The sequence below is a fragment of the Thamnophis sirtalis genome, unplaced genomic scaffold, assembly GCF_051295495.1.
Source record: "Thamnophis sirtalis isolate CommonGarterSnake01/CBP01778 unplaced genomic scaffold, rThaSir2_p1.2 scaffold_1, whole genome shotgun sequence".
Taxonomy (NCBI): domain Eukaryota; kingdom Metazoa; phylum Chordata; class Lepidosauria; order Squamata; family Natricidae; genus Thamnophis; species Thamnophis sirtalis.
The window spans coordinates 67,764,248-67,786,442 of record NW_028261381.1 but is presented as its reverse complement, the minus strand read 5'-3'; the positions used below and the strand labels follow the sequence as shown (position 1 = coordinate 67,786,442).

At 40.1% G+C, this 22,195-nt stretch overlaps 2 protein-coding genes across 3 annotated transcripts; one reads left to right on the top strand and one right to left on the bottom strand.

The window, feature by feature from the left end:
• Positions 1–23: 23 nt before the first annotated feature.
• Positions 24–12,981, top strand: LOC106545943 (fascin-like). Of its 2 annotated transcripts, XM_087718388.1 has the most exons (8): positions 24–329; positions 1,020–1,269; positions 4,829–4,885; positions 6,480–6,761; positions 7,776–7,894; positions 10,559–10,712; positions 11,477–11,650; positions 12,743–12,981. In XM_087718388.1, the coding sequence occupies exons 1-8, from the start codon at positions 24–26 to the stop codon at positions 12,940–12,942; spliced, it is 1,542 nt and encodes a 513-aa protein (XP_087574514.1). In that variant the 3' UTR covers positions 12,943–12,981. The 2 variants fall into 2 exon arrangements, with proteins under 2 accessions (XP_087574514.1, XP_013918144.2); XM_014062669.2 differs by lacking the exon at positions 4,829–4,885.
• An 896-nt stretch (positions 12,982–13,877) lies between these two features.
• On the bottom strand, positions 13,878–19,230 carry TMEM216 (transmembrane protein 216). Its single transcript, XM_014062677.2, has 5 exons — positions 19,182–19,230; positions 18,049–18,150; positions 16,425–16,517; positions 15,330–15,531; positions 13,878–14,480 (listed from the first exon to the last, which is right to left on the bottom strand). The coding sequence occupies exons 1-5, from the start codon at positions 19,192–19,194 to the stop codon at positions 14,465–14,467; spliced, it is 426 nt and encodes a 141-aa protein (XP_013918152.1). The 5' UTR covers positions 19,195–19,230; the 3' UTR covers positions 13,878–14,464.
• Positions 19,231–22,195: the final 2,965 nt, after the last annotated feature.

Sequence of the window (22,195 nt, the reverse complement as noted above, 5' to 3'; positions counted from 1 at the left end):
GGTGCCATTTGAGCCTTTCCACCATGACATACTCCCTGGAGTTCGGACTTGTCAATGCTGCAAACAGATACCTGACTGCCGAACCTTTCCGTTTCCAGGTGACAGCCACAGGCAAGCAACTGAAGCCTCGCCAGGTGTGGGTGCTGCAATTTGTGACCCCACATGGAGCCGGAGCAGCTGGCCCCGGAGAAGGGGCTGCCCAGAAAGTTCACCTTATCAGTGCCCTGAAACGCTACTTAGCAGCTGACCCAAACGGCAAAGTCACCTGTGACCAGGATAAACCGGGGCCTCAGACGTTCTTCCTGCTGCATCAGTATCCAGATGGCAAGGTGCAGTCATTCAAGGCCAAACACGCCTATTGATTATATATCCCAAGCCACAGAATGACGGTCAAGTTACGTCCAGTAGAGTGGAATTGGTGGGACTGGGTTGAGGTAAAAGGGTGGGAAGGAAAGGATGGAAAGGGGGGGAAAGGGAGTTGTTTGCTATGGAAAAAAGAATAATTTGTTTTCTCCCATATGTGGTGAACTTCTTATGTTTGCAATGTATTGGTCTCTATAAGTAGCAGAAGTTACAAGTGTGAAATGCTGGGAACAACTTGATTCTCAGTTTGTACCTAGACCAAAATAAATCAAGTAGCCTTCGATGTCCTACTGTAGGGCATACAGTATACTTCCCTCAAATCCTACCTGAAATCCTTCATAAAATAGCTAGTGGGCCAAATACATATTTTGTTCTTACTACCTAAAATATGCTGGTCAACTATAGTGTATTGTTGAAAAAGAATCTGGATCTTTACAGCAGAAGGGTCTGGATCAGGATGTACCACAGGATATATTGTTGCTGAAGGGCAAGTTTCAGATAAATACACATTCCCTAATGACATGCAATGCTGCAGCTGACATTTAGCAATACCTGGAGAGCTGTTGTAGCTTTTCCATCTTAGTGTGAGTGTTTCATTCGCCACCTCCACCCCCTTATCTGATGAGGTTGACTTGGTAACGTTTCTTTCCTGGCAGGTATGTCTGCAAAATGAGCAGTCCAAGCGTTACCTGGGTGGGGCAGAGGACAATGTTACCTGCTTTGCCCAGGCTTCCAGTGAAACAGAAAAGTGGACCCTGCACCTGGCAGTGCACCCCAATGTTGCACTCTATAACCCCAACAGGAAGCGTTATGTGCGTTATGATGAGAAGGCTGAGGTATTGCGCTGTGATCGTGATGTGCCTTGGGGGGCGGAATCAGTCATCAGTATCTACTACGATTTCAAAGGTGGGGAAAAGTGATTTTAGATGTCGTTATTATGGATAAGGAATTTTGGAAGTCCAGAGTCTTATTTATAGCTCTTCTTTAAGGTGGCTCAACATCTAGTGGGATACATAAATAGGACTGGTTTATGAATAACTTTGCTTCATTTCCAACATAGGCAGCTGTCCTCAAACTAACACTTCAAACTGTCGCAAGAAGCAGGATGCAATTTTGAATTCTGAGATAAAACACAAATCTTACAATATCAAAATTAAAGGCTACATGCATACACCTAAATTAAGCCATGATTAAGATAGAATCCTAAATATGTTTGCTGCAAAGGTATTTCACTGAATTGAAGAGTTGCCTGAATAAAAAAGAATAAGATTATAAAATAGATATAATTTGGGGGAAAAATGAGATGAATTGGGGACAGTTCATGGCTACCTTTCCAAGAGTTTCCAAAAAACTGAAAAATAAACACTGAAGGGACAGGACATGAAGTTGATTGTTAAATCTATGCATGCATGCATGCATGCATGCATACATACATACATACATACATACATACATACATACATACATACATACATACATGCCAACTACCACTCACTCATCACGAAATCTCCAGAGCGGTAAAGCCTACAAACTTGGAATTTGGCACCTATGTTCCTCTTGGCTTCTAGGTGCTCGCTAAGAAACAATTTTTCGAAATGATCATGAGATCATCAGTATTCCTTATACAGTATTATATTAACGTGCGTCAATGCCAAAGAGTCAGATATTCTACTCCCCCTGGCTAGACTGGGCATGGGCTTGGCAAGCACGTGACTCATCCAGCCTGTGGGTTCTACATGTCAATTTATCAAGCCCGATCACATAGTTTCATAGCAAAGCACGGGCATCCAGCTAGTACATGCATATTTTCAATATTTTTGTATTGGGCCACATTGTGTCTAACAAGTTACAAAAAAATAATGGTTTGCTCAGATTTCTTCCATATTAACATTCTTCTGTGATGTGGTTGTTGATGACATGCAATCCAACATTTCTCTCCTATCTAGAATATTGCCAATATAATTTTGAAAACTTTTCAGAATCAAGTTTACTTTAAAATGTTGTATTGTTGTTGTACACAAGAAGAATCATGTACATCTTAGAAGTAATCATCAACTTATTGAAAATGTAGGGTCATTTCTTCACCTTACTCTTTTCCCTTATGATTCCTTATATTTTCTTCCTGGTGCTTCAAGATTTTGTCCTGTTTTATCAAGCAACCCTTTAATTTCTCTACAAAGAGGATAATGTGCAATTTTGAAGAGCAGAATTAAGGAGCAGAATACCACCTTGATGCTAATAGAAATAAGTCATGGTCTAACGACCCTGAATGAAAAAATCTTCAGAGACAGATAGATTGCATCATAGTATACTACAGAAAGAACTACGGAGAGAAAGGAGGATCCAAGAAACTACAAACCAGTCAGTCTGGTATTGATTGTTGGGAAACTTCTAGAACAGATAACTTTAGAAATCTGTACATGCGTGTTTGTTTTGTAGAATTTGTAAATTTGTAGATCAGTTTGTAAAAATTTTGAAAGTAATGCAGTTATTATTGCATATCAGGAGGGATTTGTGCTCAGATTAATTTTATCAGTTTTTATATGGTATTTCATTAGGAGATTGCGGGAAAACCATGATTTTAATATATGTTGATTTCAGCAAAGCAGCTGATGAGAAAATACCCTATATTCTGATTAACAAACTGTTTTAAGTTAACAAACTGTTTTAAATATGTGTGTAGTTGACTCAAAAACTACATTTATATACATTTGCATTAGTGGTGAATATCTGTAACTTGGGTGTAGGATGAGGGTGAAGGTTTGTTCTCCGAGCTTGTGGGTTGGTTTCCGAACATTTCATTACCAGGGTAGGTAACAACTTCCCCCAAATCCGTTGAAGTTGTTACCTAGCCTGGTAACAAAATGTTTGGAAACCAATCCACAAGCTGGGAAAATGAACCTTCGCCCTCATTTATATACAGTACATCTATAAAATGTTTACAATACAGTCTTCACTGTTAATGAATCATTGAACAAATTTGTTTGTTTGTTCATGTATTTACTTATGTGTTTATTTATTGGATTTAGAAGTTGCCCAACCCTCTGGGTGGCTTACATGTCAAAAATAGAAAACAATAGAATGAAATAAAAAAGACCGGTTCATTGGGAACAGGAAACTTAACACACCAAAAGAAAACTACAGGGGACCAAGAGTTACCCTAACTGCAGCCCTGGGAGCAAAGCTAAATTCCACAAGCAAGGCCAGTGGAACAGCTGCAGTGTAGGAGCCTTATGAATCTCCAGGGAATGCAATTCCAGAGGGCAGGTGCCACAATAACAAAGACACACTTTCTAGGTTCCAATAGGTGTTGTTTTTTAATTGAACAGACTTGGAATATGTCTACTATGCCCAGTCTCATTAGGTAGACAAAAACTATTGGAGATAGATGTCCGTCAAATAACCAGCCCCTGCGCTTATCAGATTTGCAACTGAAACAAACCTATGTGAGATAACCAATAGCCTAAAAAGGGAAATGATAACACTGATAGGCTAATGAGGGACTAAATCTGCATAAAAGTGAACAGAAACAAATTACAATTTTATCTTTTAAGAAAAAAAAAATCAAATGAATAGATAATAGATATAGAGTAGGTCTGCTTTGATAATCTTCCATATGAGAAATAATCTTATAATTATCAGCTGATGTGGCTGTCAGAAAGGCAAAAACTATTAGGCTGATCAGTAGAAATATTTATAAATTGTGTAAAGTAATAATTCCACTGTATTTTCCACATCAAACTTCATTTGAAGTACTATATCCAGTTGTATCAGCACAAACAGCAGCCTGGTGGACTGGATCTCTGGGCCATCCATCAGCCTTGACCTCAAAGTGGCCAACCATCTGCATAGGAATGCTAATCTCCCATCAGTTGGATTTCTGAGCCAACCACAGTGCTTTCAAGGCTAATTGATCCACACAACTTCCATGAACTGGTCCAGTCCCTGAAGCAGCATCACATTTTATGGCAACAAATTCCAAAGTTTAATTACCTGTTGCATTAAAAAAAGTTTTATTGATCTTGCTTTTTCCAAGATTGAATTTCATTGGATGACTTCTGGACTGTTATTTTCAGACAGGTAAAATAGCTTCTCCTTGCCCACTTTATCCATACCATGTATCATTCTGTGCAGCTCTATTATGTTCCCTTTCAGTCACTTCCTTTCTAGACTAGAAACTAGAAGTGGAGACTAAGCCCTGTTAGGAAAGACCAAGAAATCTGGGTATTTTGTCTTGGAGAAAAGAAAATTAAGAGGGGAAATTATATTATATTTCAATCATGTCAAGGGAGCATCATAATGAAGAAGGGTAAGAGATAGACTGATGATCCTGCTTGAGTAACATTGCCATATCTGCTAATATCTTATCCAAAAGCCATTAACATAGCCAGACAAACTCCTAAAATAATCCTCTGTTTTAATATGTGAAAAAGTTAAGCTTGAGTCATTTGCATCTCCTCAATAGGTCTGGATTCCAAGGCACACAATGCTGACAGGAAGCAATTGTCCCCATTTATACCAGGTGAATTCAAATTCTGCTTACCCAGGAAGTCACTATGGATAGTGCAAAGTTTGATTTCCTTAACAGCATTTGTTAGGTAACTTGGATAATACCAATTAGACAGTAATACACGCACTGCACTGAAGCCAAAAAGGAGACTATGTTAATCAGGGAAGATTCCATGGCCAAATTCAATCATCTTTGTAAAACATTGCAAAGATATCTTCACTTCAAATTCTTTTTTCTATCAAATGCAGTCCATCTGGTCCTACTTTATAATTCAGATGGGGACAAGCTAGTGATGTGAAAATTGATTTCCAGTTCCTAACTTAGACTATGTGCCTTGATACATCTGATTTTACTGGAGTTGGGGGCCATAGTCTTTAGCTATATTAAGAATCTAGGCATAGAAAGTCTCAATACAGTAACTGGAAAGAAAATAAGATTGATAAGAAAACATGCAATTTTAACACCTAAACTGGGGGCAAAGCTAAAATCAATGCATTAAAACAAAACTGTTTCTTTCAAAAATATACTTTTACTAAGCATATATATTTTAAAAAAAGCAAGGCACATTGTCCACAAAACAAAAACAAGGAGAAAGCATCTTTCTTAGACAGACTGAAGAATATACATTATAGTTGCAAGCCGTAATATTTCCAAGCATTCTTTATCAGGCAAGATATTTAGAAAGCAGGGAAAATTGGGGGGGATGTGCAAAGATGTTATTTAGTATCATGTCTATACAAGTTTCCATTCTTAGATTGACTGGCCCGAAGTCTCTAAGCAAGTAGATTATTTAAGAGGTTATTTTGGGTATACTAAAACTCTTGCTAGTGTTGGGAAGAGAAAAACAAAGGCATGCAAAATATTTCAAGGTTGAAATGTTCCAACCCTAAAATGTCTCATTGTAGCTAGATGTACGCTATTCTGATCTATGTTCTGCATTAGATTCAGGACCGTCCATTTCTAAGTTGGAAACCAAGGTGGAAAAAATTCAGAGCTCTCTAGATAAGATCAGAATAATGTTGGGATGAGATACTGTATATTGGAATCAGATTTCTTAAAACATCTCTAGAAACATATCTCTACAAATAGGTGAATATGAGTTCGAACCGCTAAAATGAAAACTCTTTCCAACCTTCATGAGATGCACAGATTCTTTGGTAGAAGGAAAACAGAAAGTAGATGAAGAGGTTTGATACTTTAAAAAATGTAGGCAATTTCAGCTATTGAACTAGGAAGCAAACCAATACAAGAGAGAACTATTTAGTACTGCACAGAACACAATCCCAGTATAAGTCGTTTAAAAATCCTCCTCTTGTCCTGAATAGAGTTCACTTAGAACAGTTCACTTTGGACTTTATATCTGATTTTTTTTTTAAAGTACACAATAGTAAATTATAAATATGGGAAACTGGGATAATTTGAAGGTGGTGAGAACAAAGATGTTGGAAACAGGGGCTGCATGTGGAAAACCTCTGCTGTCATTCTAGAATGAAATGAATAGTTGCAGCGCTGCTTTGTAGTCATTCCTTTTTGAGATTATTTTCCAGGACTGAATACCAAGCCCCGTCAACCTCTTTTTTGTTCCCTTCTCCTGCTCTATCTCCAGTGAAGAAGTATGGATTGAGAAATGGGGCAGGTAAACTCTTAGCTTCCAATGGTTCACTGGTATCTGAAGTTACTGCACAAACCATGTACTCCTTGGAAGTCCATGGTGGCTTGGTTGCCTTCCGGGATGATGAGGGAAAGTACTTGACTGGGCGAGAGGGTAGCATGAAAACCCTAAAGATGGACAGACCTGGACGGGATGAACTTTTCAGCGTGGAAGCGAGCCCTGCCCAAGTTTCACTGCGCTCTTCTTCTACCAACAAGTTTGTCTGTTGCAAGCCTGGTGAGTTGAGTGAAAGCAACACTATCTGTCTAGATATGAGTGACAATCATGGCAATTGAACCTCTAATCATAGCCTCTAAGAGTAAAGTTATTTTGCTTAGTCTGGTGAGTGGAATTACTTGCCCTGGGAACAAGTACAGTCCAAAATCTGCAAAAATGCAGAGATTTTACAAAGGCAATCTGGGGGAGACCCAAAGCAAGAGGGCAAAGATTGGTTGAGTATCGATTGTTATTAATTATTATGTCACCAGGCAGCTTTAAGAGCAAAGGAAAAGAGGAAAAACAAAAGGGTTATTTCATGCTTTAACAGATTTCCCTGCACCTTTCAAAGGCCTGGATTAGATCAGTGTTCTTCAAACGTGTCATTAAGATGTGTGGACTTCAATTCCCAGAATACCCCAGTTCACACATTTTAAAATTGTCAAGTTTGAAAAACATTGGATTAGATAATGTTTGTGGCTCCTTATAACTCTACAATTCTACATTTCTGTAAAAACTGCATGATAGAATTGACCATACATAATCCAAGCATCTAGCTAGCTGTCATAATAGCAATATTGGGTTGGATTTAGTCATTCAATGAGCCACTGAATTTAAGGCAGATTTGATCTAACCCTAATGAGTACTGTAGATTAGTTTGAGAAAGCAGCAGACAGAAATCTCCCCTATCCGTGCCCTCTCTCTGCTACCCATGGAGAGTTGTACTATAATTGCACCATTCTGGTTCCATACTGAGAAATGTATATAAAGGAAAATGTCTTTATCAAACATCTAAAATTTGGTTAACTTAAGCAACAGAGGTTCCAAGAGAAGGTCATGAAGATCAGATCATTAGCGTTTTCCCAAGAAGGACAGGATTTTGGAAGTATTACATATTCTTTCCCCGTTCTCTTGTTACTATCCTTTTGCAATACAGTTGAGCACTGCTTTAGCTTGACTTTAGACAACAATGGACAATAGTCTTAATTTATTGGGCTAAAACCATGAGTCTCAACTTGCTTTACTGCTCTGCAGGTGCTGACCTCTATGCCACTGCAATGGCAGTAAGCAACACAGAGATCTTCCAACTGATGTTCGATGACACTACAAAGAAGGTCTCCTTCCGTGGCCATAGTGGCACGTACATGTCCTTGGTGAGTCCATTTGCATAATGCAAGAATGGGGATAGACTGGGAAAGATCAGCTACTTCCATCTGTTACTAAGTGTGCCATGACATTTGCCCTTTTGGAATGAAAGGTAGGCATTGTCAGTAGTTCGTCTTTCTTTCCCTGCTTTACAGATCGTTCTCGACTTGCAACCATTCGTTCACCCCCTGTTCAGAGTTACAACAGTGCTGAAAAATATGGACTTAACTACTGGTCCCTGAAGTATTGGCTAATGCAGCCCTCCTGTGATCACATGATCAAAATTTGGGCTTTTGGCAGCCTGTGCTGCATTTGGACCACAGGAACACTTCAGCTCCCCCACCTGATCATCTCCCTGCAATCTATGCTATTTGGCCGTCTGTGCTCCACGACCCCTGCAGCTCTAGCTGACCTTCACCGTCTTCTTTCTCCCGTTGCTAATCAAGCACGCCCTGTCTAGCAGACAGCTGCTGGCTGCATCAGGCCTTCCAGAGACTGCGTGCAGCCTTGTCCAGATTGCGAATGGCCTCCCCACAAGGCTTGGAAGCCTTCCAAAGCCTCATAAGAAGTCTGCATGTAATTTGGACAAGGCCATCATGCTTTTGGAAAATAGGGACAGCAGCCTTGGGCAGAAGGCCCAGTGTGGGCAACAGCTGCGTTGCAAAGGGCCAGGGTGGCCTTGTCTCCTCAGCAGTGGGACAAAGTCAACAGGGGTGGGGGTGGGGTGGAGTGGAAGGCAGCAGAGGTCTCAGAATGCAGGGCAGTGAGGGTGGCTGGGTTAGGGAAAAGCTGGGGCTCCCTAAGTGTTTAGCACTTCCCAGGATGCGGTGGCTTTGCGCTGTGCTGCTGAGCTAGCTGGGGCAGTCCCGGCTTCATGTTGCGCTGCAACTCAGGAGCTTCTTGGAGCCCCAGGCCCACAGGATACCAAGACGTCCTTAAGCTGTAATGTATTCTTTCTCTGCATTCCTGTTTTATACGATCCCCCTCAACTCATGCATGGCCTGCACTGTGCCTCCCAGGTCCTCTCCCATCTCCTTGCAGCCCCCACAAGCTCCTTATTGTGACTCCTTCTGCTTCCAGCTTAATGACCTCCACCTCTGGAGATACAATGGCAAATGGAACTGAACTGCCAGGATTACTTTCGCTAAACGATGCAGTCACCTGTTGTTGTGCTTTACCACCCCGTCACTTAGCAACAGACATTCTGGTCCCGATTGTAATCATAAGCCAAGGTCTACCTGTACTCATGCAATTGGCTCATCAGATTATACTATTCAAATTCTCCATATGAATGCTCATTTATAACTTCAATTAAGTAACGCAATTGTGTATCCCAGAACTTAGAATTCCATTTAAAGTTTAATAGGGAGACTTAGCTATTTTTGTCTGAGTTTCATGAAAGCAATCATAAAATTGCTACTGTATGAAAACCAAAAATTGAAAACATCCTAGATGTCAAGAAATTCTGAGATAAGAGAAATATCTTCCACATATGTGGCACACCATAACAGGCATAGATGTCTTTACTAGTTATCTAATCCCAATAATCTAAGCAATTCCCAAAAGGATCTGCCGCACCCAACCCCTTTCCTGTTATGGAAATTCTTTTTTCCCTTCTGTTATTTCTGGTGGAATATAAATAAATTATTTTAATGTTTGAACAAAGAAACAAATTAATTTTTTTTTATCTAATCTTAAAAGAGTGGTAAACAAATTCCATTAAGATTGCACTTTAGATCAACTTCTTTACAGTACAGTCTGACAGCAACGTGGCTGCTAGTAACTTATATTGTGGGTACTAATTCCTTATTCCAAAACATGTCACTCTGATAGATTGAAGTTTTCCTACGACAGGGCATTTGAGGTTTCTCTCAAAAATGTCTTTCCATTCAGAACTGAAACTAAACTAGGCAGTAATACCCTATGTCAGTGACACCCAATCTTCTGGACACCAGGGACTGGTTCCATGGAGAGAGGTTTTTCCACGGATTGGAGGGGACGTGGGTTCATATGTTGTCTGCAGCTATGTTTGTGTGGACCGGTTTCTGGCATACTGTGGACCGGGGCCAGTCCACAGACCGAGGGTTGGGGACCCTTGCCCTATGTTACCATTTTTTGATTGACAGTTCTAATACATACTGTAGATAGTAATCACAGAATGTATATCAGTATTTGTGTGTTTGCACAGTATCACAATGGCTGGATCATGCAACACGCTAACATAGACCACAATTTCTGGGTTCATGCAACACGTTAAACAAAAACTTGTCAAATCACATAATAGAATATCACAAAGTATAAACCTAGTGATTGTGTGCACTCTGCGCCAAGTTATCATGTCCTGATAGCAATGAAATCATGGAAACCATGACTAAGGTTACACTCAAGTAGACTGAAGTTCTAGATTTGGACAACACAGTAGGTAGATCAAATGCACTGCAGGTTAATGTGATGCAAACACAGCCATTATCTTCAATCATCTTACAGTAGCTGAACTTGGGACTGGGTCATGACATATATAGAGACAGACTGACATGTAAAATCAGCATTTTTAATGCAGGGCCCAACAGCTAGGATTGAAAGTTAAGTTTCAACCTCAGGGTTGGGAATGTTTTTTCTAGATTAGGTAAGGCAGAATTTCCTTTCCAGTAAAGCCACTCTTTCTCCTGCAGGGACCCAATGACTGTATCATTAGCAGCACCAAACAGGACAAAAATGCTTGGTTTGAACTCCAGTATCAGGATCAGAAAGTGTTGCTTCACATGGGAGACAAGTATGTGTCTATGCGGCCCAACGGACAGCTCCTTGCAGTCCCCAAAGCTGCAGGTATAAGTTGGTCAGTAGCTTTCATTGCAATTACCTGGCTTCAGTATGGGCAATATTAAAATATGGGCAAATTGTGGAAAGAAACCACTGATGGCCAACTGAAAATTAATGTTAGAGCTGAACTTATAACATCAGAGCTCTTCTTAGACTGTTGATTGCCATTGTCAATATGAAGCCTTTCCCTCTCTTAAATCCATTAAGTCAACCAAGTTCATGGATCACAATCCTAGGTTGATCTTAGATTTAAAAGTAGCACAGGAAACCAAGCCCTGTGCTTTTTTTAATGGTGTAATCTTCGTGAAACAGTAGGACATGGATCTCTAATAGGTCCCTTCTTTGTTCTTGGAGCAGGTGACAAGATGTCTGCTAGTGTTGGGGTATGACATTCCCTCCCGCCACCAAAAAAACTTGTGTTTAGATACTTATAGCAGAAGCACTTTTCAAGTTATCATTTGACAATTAATTTAATAAAGCAAGTGCACTAGGTGTATGAAAATGATGATGCTGAAACTTCTGGGGACAAGTGCCTTTGAAATGTGGACACCCAATGATTAAAGGCTTTCTAGGCCAGTGTCAATACTGTGGTTGGTGTTAGGAAGACCAGGGAAAGGAACTATCAACCCAAATAGTCCCAACAGTCAACTTTCCTACTCATTCTAGTACTTTGGGTATTTTTATCCAAAGTAAAAGGCATTTTAGCAAATATCAGCAGGTGGTTACAGACCAAGATGAACAATATCAAGAGGATTATGTTGCACTTACAGGTAAAAGTGAAGATTTTCTGATAGTTCTGGTGAACCGGCCTCTACTGATCCTGCACAGTGACGCTGGTTATGTTGGTCTGACTTCTGACATGAAGCGGTTGGAAGGGAACTGTTCTGACTACGTGCTCAACAGCCTGTCACTCAGTGAAGATGGCTACTATAATTTCCAAATTGGTTAGTATATTGTAGCTGATTAAGCTCGTTTACAACAGAGACCCCCAGATTATTTGCATTATGAGGGAAAACTGACATACAGTACTACTATTTCATGCACATACACCAGAGGTGGGTTATTGCTGTTTTGGCCCGGATTGAGCGAACTGGTAGTAGTGGCAGCGGGAGGCTCGGCCCACCCATCCAGATGCTTCTGCGCATGCACAGAAGTGTTTTGCATGCGTGCAGCACATGCGGAAGAGCGCCCAAACCGGTAGTAGAAAAATTGGCAACCCACCTCTGACATACACCCCTCTAGCCTGGCCAGGTTATGGAAGGAAACTCCATAGAGATAAATGGAATCAAGGCCATAACATATCCCCATTTCCTTTACCCTAACTTGAAGGAAGAAAAGAAATGATTTTGCCACTATGCTTCCCTCCCTCTCCCCACCCAAAAGAAAGATATTTTCTGGGCCATTTATGTTTACTTAAATATTTTCTGAGTATTGTTCATATTTTCCAATTATATAGTCCTCAAATTAGACCACTGAAGGCCCTAGGGTTCTGCCCAATTTTGAGCCACAATTTTAGCGTTAGGCATTACATGTTCTTCCTGTTAAATGTTTAGGACTGCTGGGAATGCAGAAAGATGAAACTTAGTATTTATGGAAATTCTCAATCATCCAAGTCATGGTTGTCCCAAAGGTGCTTTTTCAAAAGGCAACTGGACTTTCTTGATTTTTTCTTGAAATATTTTACTTCTCATCCAAGAAGCTGCTGTACTCAGAACTAGTCCTTCCCAAACTCTTTCTTGGTGACCTTGCGTAAGATTATTGAAAGTGGCATGTAGGAAGTCATGTTCCTTAGCAAGAATTGATAAAAAGCAAAGACTTTCTAAGGATGGGTGTGTTTGTAGTTCCCAATCTAGCCACAGATGAGGCCCAAAAAGGTTGCTCACTCATCTTTAGATCAAATTTGGCGCTTATAAGAAACATGACTGCAACCTATGATGCCTTTACTCATCGGAATACCCTTAAAAATCAAGAGAACAGAATACTTTGGTTTGTCTCACTTGTCTAATTTTATACTTTCCTTCCACTAACTCTGCTAGGTGGCAAATATTGGTCCTTGGATAAAGATGGGCAAATCCTGGTAACCAGTGACCGTCCTGGCAATTTCAGCCTCCAGTTTGTATCCTCCACCAGTCTTATAATCAAGGCTTCCAACAACAAATATCTTATGGCTGATCAAGGAGGCCGAGTATGGACTGGGTCTACTGATGCATCAAGTGCAACTCTGTTCCATTATTGAGAGGTTCTGACCTCCATTAAACTTCTGTTGTGTGTCTTATTTAATGCCTCCTACTAAAGATACATCGTTATGGAGAAAATCTATGTAGTTGTAAGGGGTCAAAAATGACTTAATGGCACATGATCTATCAATCAGGCAATCAAAAAAAAAAAAATTGAACCTGAAGATGCACTTCAACAATAACAGTTAATATTATTACCAAACTGTACTTAAAGTACCTTGGACAGCTACTTGTCTGAAATGATACAGGCAGTCCTTGACGTAGTGACTGTTTAAAGTTGCAATAGCATTGAAAAAAAAGATTTATGACCATTTTTCAGACTTAAGCTCGTTGCAACATCCCCATGGTCACATGATCAAAGTTCAGATGCTTGGCAACTCATATTTATGACAGTTGTAGGGTCTTGGGGTTATGTGATCCCCTTTTGTGACTTTCTGACAAGCAGAGTCAATGGGAGAGACAGATTCCCTTACCAACCAGATTATTAATTTAACAACTGCAGTGATTCACTTAACAACCATTAAAGTTGTAAAATGGGGCAAAATTCACTTAACAACTGTTTGTCTTAGCAATGGATATTTTGGTCATTTGTAGCCATAATTCAAAGACTAACTCTATCACAATAACCCTGTTTCCTCCCAACCTCAATGCAAAATAAGGGAAGTATGACATCAACAACTACAAAAAAAAATGCCGAGTCATGTGTGAAAGGTACGAAATTAAATTGTTGGGGCTGGTCCAGTTCAGGACTCCTTCGTATAAACCTGGTTAAATCAAAATTTTCCTTGGACTTAAACACATGACTGAAAGTCTTAAGCCACCATAACACATGTGTTTGTGTGTGTTTGTGTGTGTGTGCATCTTTCATTGGTTGTAGATAGGAGATAGCTGAGCCTATCTCTACCACTTAATTACCATCACATATTTACAATAGTTGAAAAATAAGTATTTATGTCAAGGGTATTGTAAAAAAAATCAAGTATCAATCACAAATTACCAATACACCACAATAACAATACTGATTTCTAGGGAATGGACATCCCTCTTAAGAGCAGGACATCGGCTGTAACAAATAGAGTTGACAAAGGCATCCTGACAAGAGTCATCATACAAATGGTAAAGACTTGAGTCAGTGTTAGAATGTTTCCATTTGAAGAATCTGAAGAGTACAGCATTCGCAGGCAGAATCTCTGCACTGGCTGAAGTCCACGGATCCAGAGTCTTGAGGCCCTGCAAAAATCAGTCTTGAATACTGCCAAGTCCAAGTGGGTCAATTGTTATGCTCTAGGATGGGATACAAGGATGGTGACGAGGATGTGCTGAAGCCATCCAGTCTAGGATTGGAAACTCTACTCTCAGGACAGTACCTCAGCATATCTGAAGCAAAGACTGGAACTATATCTTCTTTCATTTTGCTCAAGAAACCAGCTTGCCAACTTCATCCAGGGCTAGATGTGGAAATGGTTTCATGCAACTTCCTTAATCACAAAGTGTTTCACATAGTGCAATCCACAGAGATTCTCAATATGAATCCAAACTGAAAGGATAAATAAATAAAACAAAAAAGAGGTAACATAAGGATATTAGTCATGACTACTCCAAACACTTCTTACCTTACCCAGGGTAGATGAGAACCAATCAACAAAGCAAATCTAGTTTATGTGCTGACAAAAATGTTTACAGCCACCGGTCGGAAGAAGACAGTGAAATGCAATTGCCACTGTGCAGTAATCCTCGACAGTTCTAAGACTTCATTTTTGATGTGACTATATTATGATGAAATTTAATATATTGCTGAGATGATTGTAACCCTTATATTTGGTTTTACTTGGTCTTTATTTGTCCATTTGTTCTTGTCAATTCATCCCTCTGGAATTGATCATTCATTATTCTCAATCATTTATCCTTATTTCAAAACAGCCTTGCCCCTCCATAACCACACTCTTTTTATTTCTCTCTCCTAAATTGTCTAAGAAGACCATTTCTGTTGGATTCTAAATAAGGAAGGATTATATTTTCTTCAAAGCCACAAGGGAGGGAAACCAATCATTTGGTTTTAAAATGCAAAGGCAACCTACAACCAAAACTTTGATTTCAAGAATTAGAATGATTATTTTTTATTATTTATTTATACCTCCTTTTTTATTTTTACAAATGCCTCAAAGCAGTGAACCTATCCAACACGTTTTTCTCCTCCTATTTACTCCACAACAACCCTGCGAGGTGAGTTGGGCTAAAAGAGAAAGTGCCTGGCCCAAGGTCTTCCAGCTGGTTTTCATGGCCTAGGCAGGACTTGAATTCACAGCCTCTTGCTTTCCATTCCAGTACCTTAACTACTAGACCAAACTGACTCTTCCAATAAATCCCAGATTTACAAGAAAATTACCTGGAAAAGGAGGCTAATGTTAGAATGCCCAGTAATAGCTCAACTGCATAGAAGAAAAGCAGGATGGCATTCAGAATGGCTTCCAAACGCAAGGCGTAGGTCTGCAGAAGTAGGTAATAGGCTGCCATCACTGCTGCTGGAAAGGTTAGTGCCAGGCTGACAGCAAGTGGCACTTTCCGCTGGCAAAGGTTACCTTTGGAGCCTGTGACATATGGGACACAGAACACATGGACCATTCAGCACAAGTCGGAAACAATCCAGTAAATTCTTTCAGATATTCATATGGGAGAATGAACTAGAGAAAGAATCCCTTCAATCCTTTAAGAGAAAGAATTGAGCTGCAGAACCAAAAGGCACTTCAATTCATGCTAACTTGAATTTAAATCTCTCCTCACAATTTTCTCTGCCCCTGGTTTTATCTGAGTCAATGATGCCTCAGATATTGCAACCTATATTCATTTGAAAACAAACAGGACTCTCTTTCAGACTTTTTTCAACAAAGGAAAGTATGGGGAGGGGCACACAAGTTTTGAAGTGTAGCATGTATAGCACTGTGCTCTGCATATCCTACTCCTATTACCCTTTCATGACGTGAAAATGACCTATTGGAAACAACCTTTTCTAAAATGAAAATGGGTTCTGAACTTTACAGAGCCTCAGAATCTGATTTCATATGTCCACAGATCAAGAGGAGCAGTCTGACTGATCAAAGCTTACAGTTCCACCCCCATATATCAAATTGTACCATGGTTCCTAATTATTATCAAATAATTGTAACCCAAACTACACAAAGAAGGAATGTACACTGCTATCCACAGTACACTACCACAGTTGAGTAGGAACATTGAGAAGGTGTGGTAGGATAATTCTGCCAGCAACTATATATTTAGATCTGCCCAGGGTCACTTGTCAAAATCTCATAAATGTGTTGTTCTTAGGGAGTCAGGATTTATTTACTGATAATTTGGTGAACAACCTGAGGATGGGGAGAGGAGAGCATCTGCTAAGTTTAAATGTCATCAAAAAAGCTCATGTTTAACTGACAAATGCATGTGCTATTCCTTTAAGTATCATTGTGTATCCTTTAATGCTTACCAAAAAATATCCTTGTGACTTCAATTCCAAGATAGAGAAAAAGCATAACCAGGTCCAAAGCCAGATTAGCACTTGGATAAGGCAACAAGAGACCTATAAAAGTACACAAATGGCCACATGAATTGAAGGGAAAGCAAGATGCCCCCCTTTCCGCCATTTCTCAAAAAAGAACTGTTTAATGTTGATAAAGATCAAATGTAAAAAGAGACAGTGAATCTTTGGTAGAATCGGTCAATCTCATGCCAGATGGTCAATCAACATTCCCTCTGAGTAAGGCATGGGTTTGAACCAAGACAATAGCAAGCCACTTCTGAAAATCTTACCAAGAAAATTGTAAAGATTCATCTAGACAATCACTAGGAATTAACATTGACTTGAAGGCACACGTGCACCTTCTTTGCTGGAGATGGGAAAATTTCTATATATGTAATGAAAGCTGTAGACCAAGACTGAAAAAAGGGCTGCAGTTCTATCTATTCAGCAACCTCAATAATTAAATTATTGAAATCTCCAGGATGAGGGAAGCCCAGGAATAATAGAAACTGGAGAATATCTGCTGAGGAACCTTAAAGTTGGTAAGACATTAATAAGAAATGTTGCATTAAGTTTAATCTTTTACTGTAATATGCTACCAGCTCTTTATTAAAAAGCTGGAAACATTACATTATCTTTCATATATATATATATATATATATATATATATATATATATATATATATATATATATATATATATATATATATATATATATATATATATATATATATATATATATATATATATATATATATATATATATATATATATATATATATAAACATCTTTGGGTTTTCTTAAATTAGCTGCTGTTTTCCAATAATCTGCTGTGTTATTTGATACCTTTTATGCCAAGTTTGGCACTCTTAATATCTTTGAATATAGAAGGCCTGAAATCACCTGTCACACACATCTAAATTATATGGCCAGGAAAATACAATAGAGAAATTATTTCAACTGTTGGATTTTTTAGCTTTAATCACCAGAAATGCTGCACAAATTCCAAGAGTTCTTGGGGTGGGGGGCAGGGATTGTGTATGTGTGCATTCCAGTGGTGGGTTTCAAAATTTTTTGGAATCTCTTCTGTAGGTGTGGCCTGCTTTCCGGGTCCACTGGTGGAATCTCTTCTAACCGGTTCGGTAAATTTGACGAACTGGTTCTACCGAATAGGTGCGAACTGGTAGGAACCCACCTCTGGTGCATTCGGATCAGGGTGGAGGCTTCCAGGTAAGCTATCTTCAGGAAGATAGCAGCAGGAAGCATTACCCCAAAACAGGATGTGGAACCAGGTGAGAAGCTCTAATGGCTTCTGGAAAGGGATATCTGAAATCTACCAGTATGTAATCTTCCATTGTTTGGTTTCAATAATTCTACCATAAAGAATGGTTCTGCAAAGACCTTGAATTCTATACAATCAAATGTTAAGTTACAGAATTAATGGGGAAATTAAAAAAAAACACTTTTCTATGTTTCACTTTCTTCAGGTAAGTCACAGATACCTCAAAAGAACAAAGGAATTTATGCAAAGAAGAAACTTACGGTAAATATGAAACACCCCCCCCCCCAATGTCCTGTACTTTAGACTCACCTTTATAGACAAATATGAAAATCTCCAGCAAAAAGTATGTGGCATAATACCAGCCATTGAGGAACAGCAGAATTTCCAGAGGTGTAGAGGAAAGCTGACGATCTAGGAGGTACAACCAAAACCTTAATATGTCTGGGATTACTTTTTATCTTTTTTCAAAAAGAAATGGATTTAACTTACTCAATGTTACATTGAAAAGAATAGTTTCACATACTGCAAAGCTAATGATAATAATCTCTATTCTGTCATAAACTTAAATTGATATTCCTAAAGATTATCTCATGAATGTCTATATGTAAAGGGATATCAGTTGCTGGAGGAACTGTGATATATATGGGGCTAGAAAAAGGCACAAAATGTTTTGTCTTGCTCTTCTGCTTGTTGCAACCTGATCCCTGTATTTAAGATCTGGCTAAGATCTTCCAAAGCACTAGGACTAATTACTATCAACCTAATCTTTTCTATTCCATTTTATTGTCAGGCAGGTATCCTCATTCTTCTTTGCAAATTTGACTCAGAGCAGATCCATGTTCAAACACTCAGACCATACTCAAAGCGTCCCTGTCCTACTGTCCCCATTCATACTCATGTTTATTCTTATACCCATTACCTTGTAAACGATTGACAAATAAAATAAATAAATAAATGCAATTAAAACCTAGGTCCCACTGCGAATTGCCCGGTATCAGAATCCAGCCTTCCGCCACCCGATTGGGTGCAAATCATCCGAAAGATGATTTAAAAGAAGAAGAAGAAGAAGACCGGTTGCCTTGAAATAAGGGATTAAACCGGGCATCTCAAAGTGATGCTCCCAACAGGAGATGTGCATCCAGCCTGCTTCCGAGGGATGCCGGATTGACTGGCTTTTTGACGGCGGGGTCTTCTTCCTTTTCCTTCCCTTTCCCTATGAGGAATCTCCTGCCACGGCAGCGTCTGGAGCCCCGGGGCCAGATCCCTCCACCCCCACCGCGGCGCCTGCATCGCTCCCTGCCCGAGACCGGAGCCTCCGAACTTGGAACCTGGAAGCGCGAGGCACCGCATCGCCCGTCCCCCCTCCCCTCCCAGGCTTCGTTCGTCATATGACCTCGCCGTTCCTACCGGCACCCTGTCAACCCGCCGAACCTTCCACTTACGCCGAGGTGCCATCTTCCGTCTCCATGGACACCGCTACGCAAAGAAGAAGAAAAAAAAGGCCACTTCCGATCGAGCTGACGAAACGGAAGTCAAAGGGGCAGATTCCCAGCTCCCATAGAGAGAGTGAGAAAGACACACGCGGCTTTGGCTGCGGCGCCCGACGCAAGCTCAGTCTGGGAAGCTTCGCGCCAGTCAGTTACAGAGTAACAAGAGCTGTAAGGGATCTTGTAGGTCATCTAGTCCAACCCCCCCCTCGCCCAAGCAGGAGGCCCTACACTATTTCTGGCAGGTGACAATCCAGTCTCTTCTTGAAGGCCTACAGTGATGAAGTTCCCACGACTTCTGAAGGCAAACTGTTCCACTAGTTGATTGTTCTCACTGTCAGAAAATTTCTCCTTATTTCCAGGCTGAATCTCTCCTTGTTCAGTTTCCATCCATTATTCCTTGTCTGGCCTTCAAGTGCCTTGGAAAATAGCCTGACCCCTTCCTCTCTGTGGCAGCCTCTCAAATATTGGAATGCTGCTATCATGTCTCCCCTGGTCCTTCTCTTCACTAGATTAGCCAGGCGCAAAGCTAAACTGAATAGCCAGAGCTGCAAGGGAGTTCCACCTTGGGTCGGTCCTGGAGCAAGGCAATGCAGAGGCCGTGCTGAAGTTGTATCCTGTGTTTCAACAGTAAGCCATATTGCCCCTTTTCCAAAGAACTTCAGGAGAACGAAAGGAGGAGCTTTCTCTGATAGGAAACCTATTGTTGAGTCGCACATGCCTATTGGATAGCAATAGCAGTTAGACATATACCGCTTCATAGAGCTTTCAGCCCTCTCTAAGCAGTTTACAGAGTCAGCATATTACCCCCAACAACAATCCGGGTCCTCATTTTACCCACCTCGGAAGGATGGAAGGCTGAGTCAACCCTGAGCCGGTGAGATTTGAACAGCCGAACTGCAGAACTGCAGTCAGCTGAAGTAGCCTGCAGTGCTGCATTTAACCACTGCGCCACCTCGGATGGCCCCTGTGCTTGCCCACTTGCCTTTCATCAGTTGACCTTGCCTTTCATCACTTGGATTTTCCACCATTTCCCTCTAAATGTAGGTACAGGTAGTCCTTGACTTACAACAGTTCATGTAGTGACCGTTCAAAGTTACAACAGTACTGAAAAAATGACTTATGACGGTTTTTCACACTTACAACCATTGCAGCATCCCTTTGGCCACATGATCAAAATTCAAATGCTTGGCAACTGGTTTCATATTTATGATGGTTGCGGTGTCTCACTTAGTGATAGAAATATGGGGCTCAATTGTGGATATAAGTCAAAAACTACTTGTACTGTACTGAAGTTGCAGTGAAGGGCTTTGATGAGTTGCCATTTCCACCTAATTCTGTCTGCAACTGGAACAACTGTGGATTTGTGCAACACATGGAATATACAGCCCTTAGACTAGTTTAATGTTACTACCTTCCAGTCTATGAGGCTGCACAAAGTATAGACACATAAGTGTGCTCTGCAAGGTCCTTTTAGTTTATTGTAAGGCAGTTTAAGCAATTGGTGGTAGTAGGAAAAACCCTCTTAGGGCTTTTCTTAAATGGGCAGAGGGAAAGAGAGGGCTAGACCAATAGATTCAGCCATCTTGTCAAAGCCTGCTGCTAGTGGGGGACTTTCCGCTTCTACTTTACAAAAGTGGACACTCCTGGATTGTCTGCTATATTTACACCCTAGTGTTGGGGTGTCAAGAGCTGCAGCCTTCATTGTTCTACCCCTATGCATCAAAGGGATGGGTGAGAGAGAAGGACAGAAAGAATCTCAAGGGACTGGAAACAAAGCCTTAAGAAGAAAGATTGAAGGTATTATGAGTGTTTGACCTGAAGAAGACTGAAGGGAAGGAGAATACAGGTAGTCCTCAACGTATGACCACAATTGACCCCAAAATTGATGTTGTTAAGTAAGAACTTGTTAAATGAGTTTTGCCCCATTTTACAACATTTCTTGCCACAGTTAAGTGAATCACGGCAGTTGATAAGTTAGTAATCTAGTGTTAAGTGAATCTGGCTTCCCTATCGATTTTTCTTGCAAAAAGTGATTACGTGACTCCAGGACATTGCAACTGTCATAAGTATGAACCAGTTGCCAAACATATGAATTTTGGTCATATGATCATGGGGATGATGCAAAGGTTTTAATTGTGAAAAATGGTCATAAGTCACTTTTTTCAATGCCTTTGTAACTTTGGATGGCCACTAAATGAACTGTTGTAAGTTGAGGATTACCTGTAATACCGATAGAAGAGAACCATAATTGAGTTCAAAATTTTGGTTGCTAACTGAGACAGTTGTTATGTTATGCTCTATTTTACAACTTTTCAGTTTAGTGAATCACTGCTGTTAAGTTAATTAACTTGGTTGTTAATTGAATCTAGCTGCCCCATTGACTTTGCTTGTAAGAAGGTCGGAAAAAGTGATGTCATGACTCCAGAACCTTGCAACCATCATAAATATGAACCAGTTGCCAAGCATCCAAATTTTGATCACCTGATCATAGGGATGCTATAATGGTTATAAGTGTGAAAAACAATTGTAAGTCACATTTTCAGTGCCTTTGTAATATTGAACGGTCACTAAACAAATGATTTAAGTCAAGGACTAACTATTTGTAGTTCAGGTGTCATAGCACTGATGATGTTATCTAGTTCGGTAATGAAATGTCTGCAAGGAGGCCACCAAGCTCAGAGAGTAGCAAGGACCTCACAAATAAGAGTAGTGCCCTTCAAACTCTTGAAAGAATGTCACATAGAGGATTACGATTTGTTCTGTATAATTCCATAGTGCAGAACTAGAAGAATGGATTTAAGTTACAAGGAGGCAGATTCTACTTAAAAGTTAGAAAATAAATAGTTACAGACAAGAGTAGTGGAACCAACTATCAAGTGAGTTATAGATTTGTTTTCACAAAGTATGTTCAAACAGAGACTAAACAGTTAACTACCAAGGTATTTGGATTCCTAGTACTAACACTC

Bases quoted from the DNA above. Each gene is read 5' to 3' on its own strand.
- LOC106545943 (XM_087718388.1), top strand. From the start codon at position 24: ATGACATACTCCCTGGAGTTCGGACTTGTCAATGCTGCAAACAGATAC. The intron at 4,886-6,479 runs GTGAATTCAAAT...CTCTATCTCCAG, and splicing joins ATTGTCCCCATTTATACCAG to TGAAGAAGTATGGATTGAGA. The intron at 11,651-12,742 runs GTTAGTATATTG...TAACTCTGCTAG, and splicing joins CTACTATAATTTCCAAATTG to GTGGCAAATATTGGTCCTTG.
- TMEM216 (XM_014062677.2), bottom strand. The intron at 16,518-18,048 runs GTGAGTCTAAAG...GTACTTTTATAG, and splicing joins TTTCATATTTGTCTATAAAG to GTCTCTTGTTGCCTTATCCA. The intron at 15,532-16,424 runs GTAAGCATTAAA...CATATGTCACAG, and splicing joins AGTCACAAGGATATTTTTTG to GCTCCAAAGGTAACCTTTGC.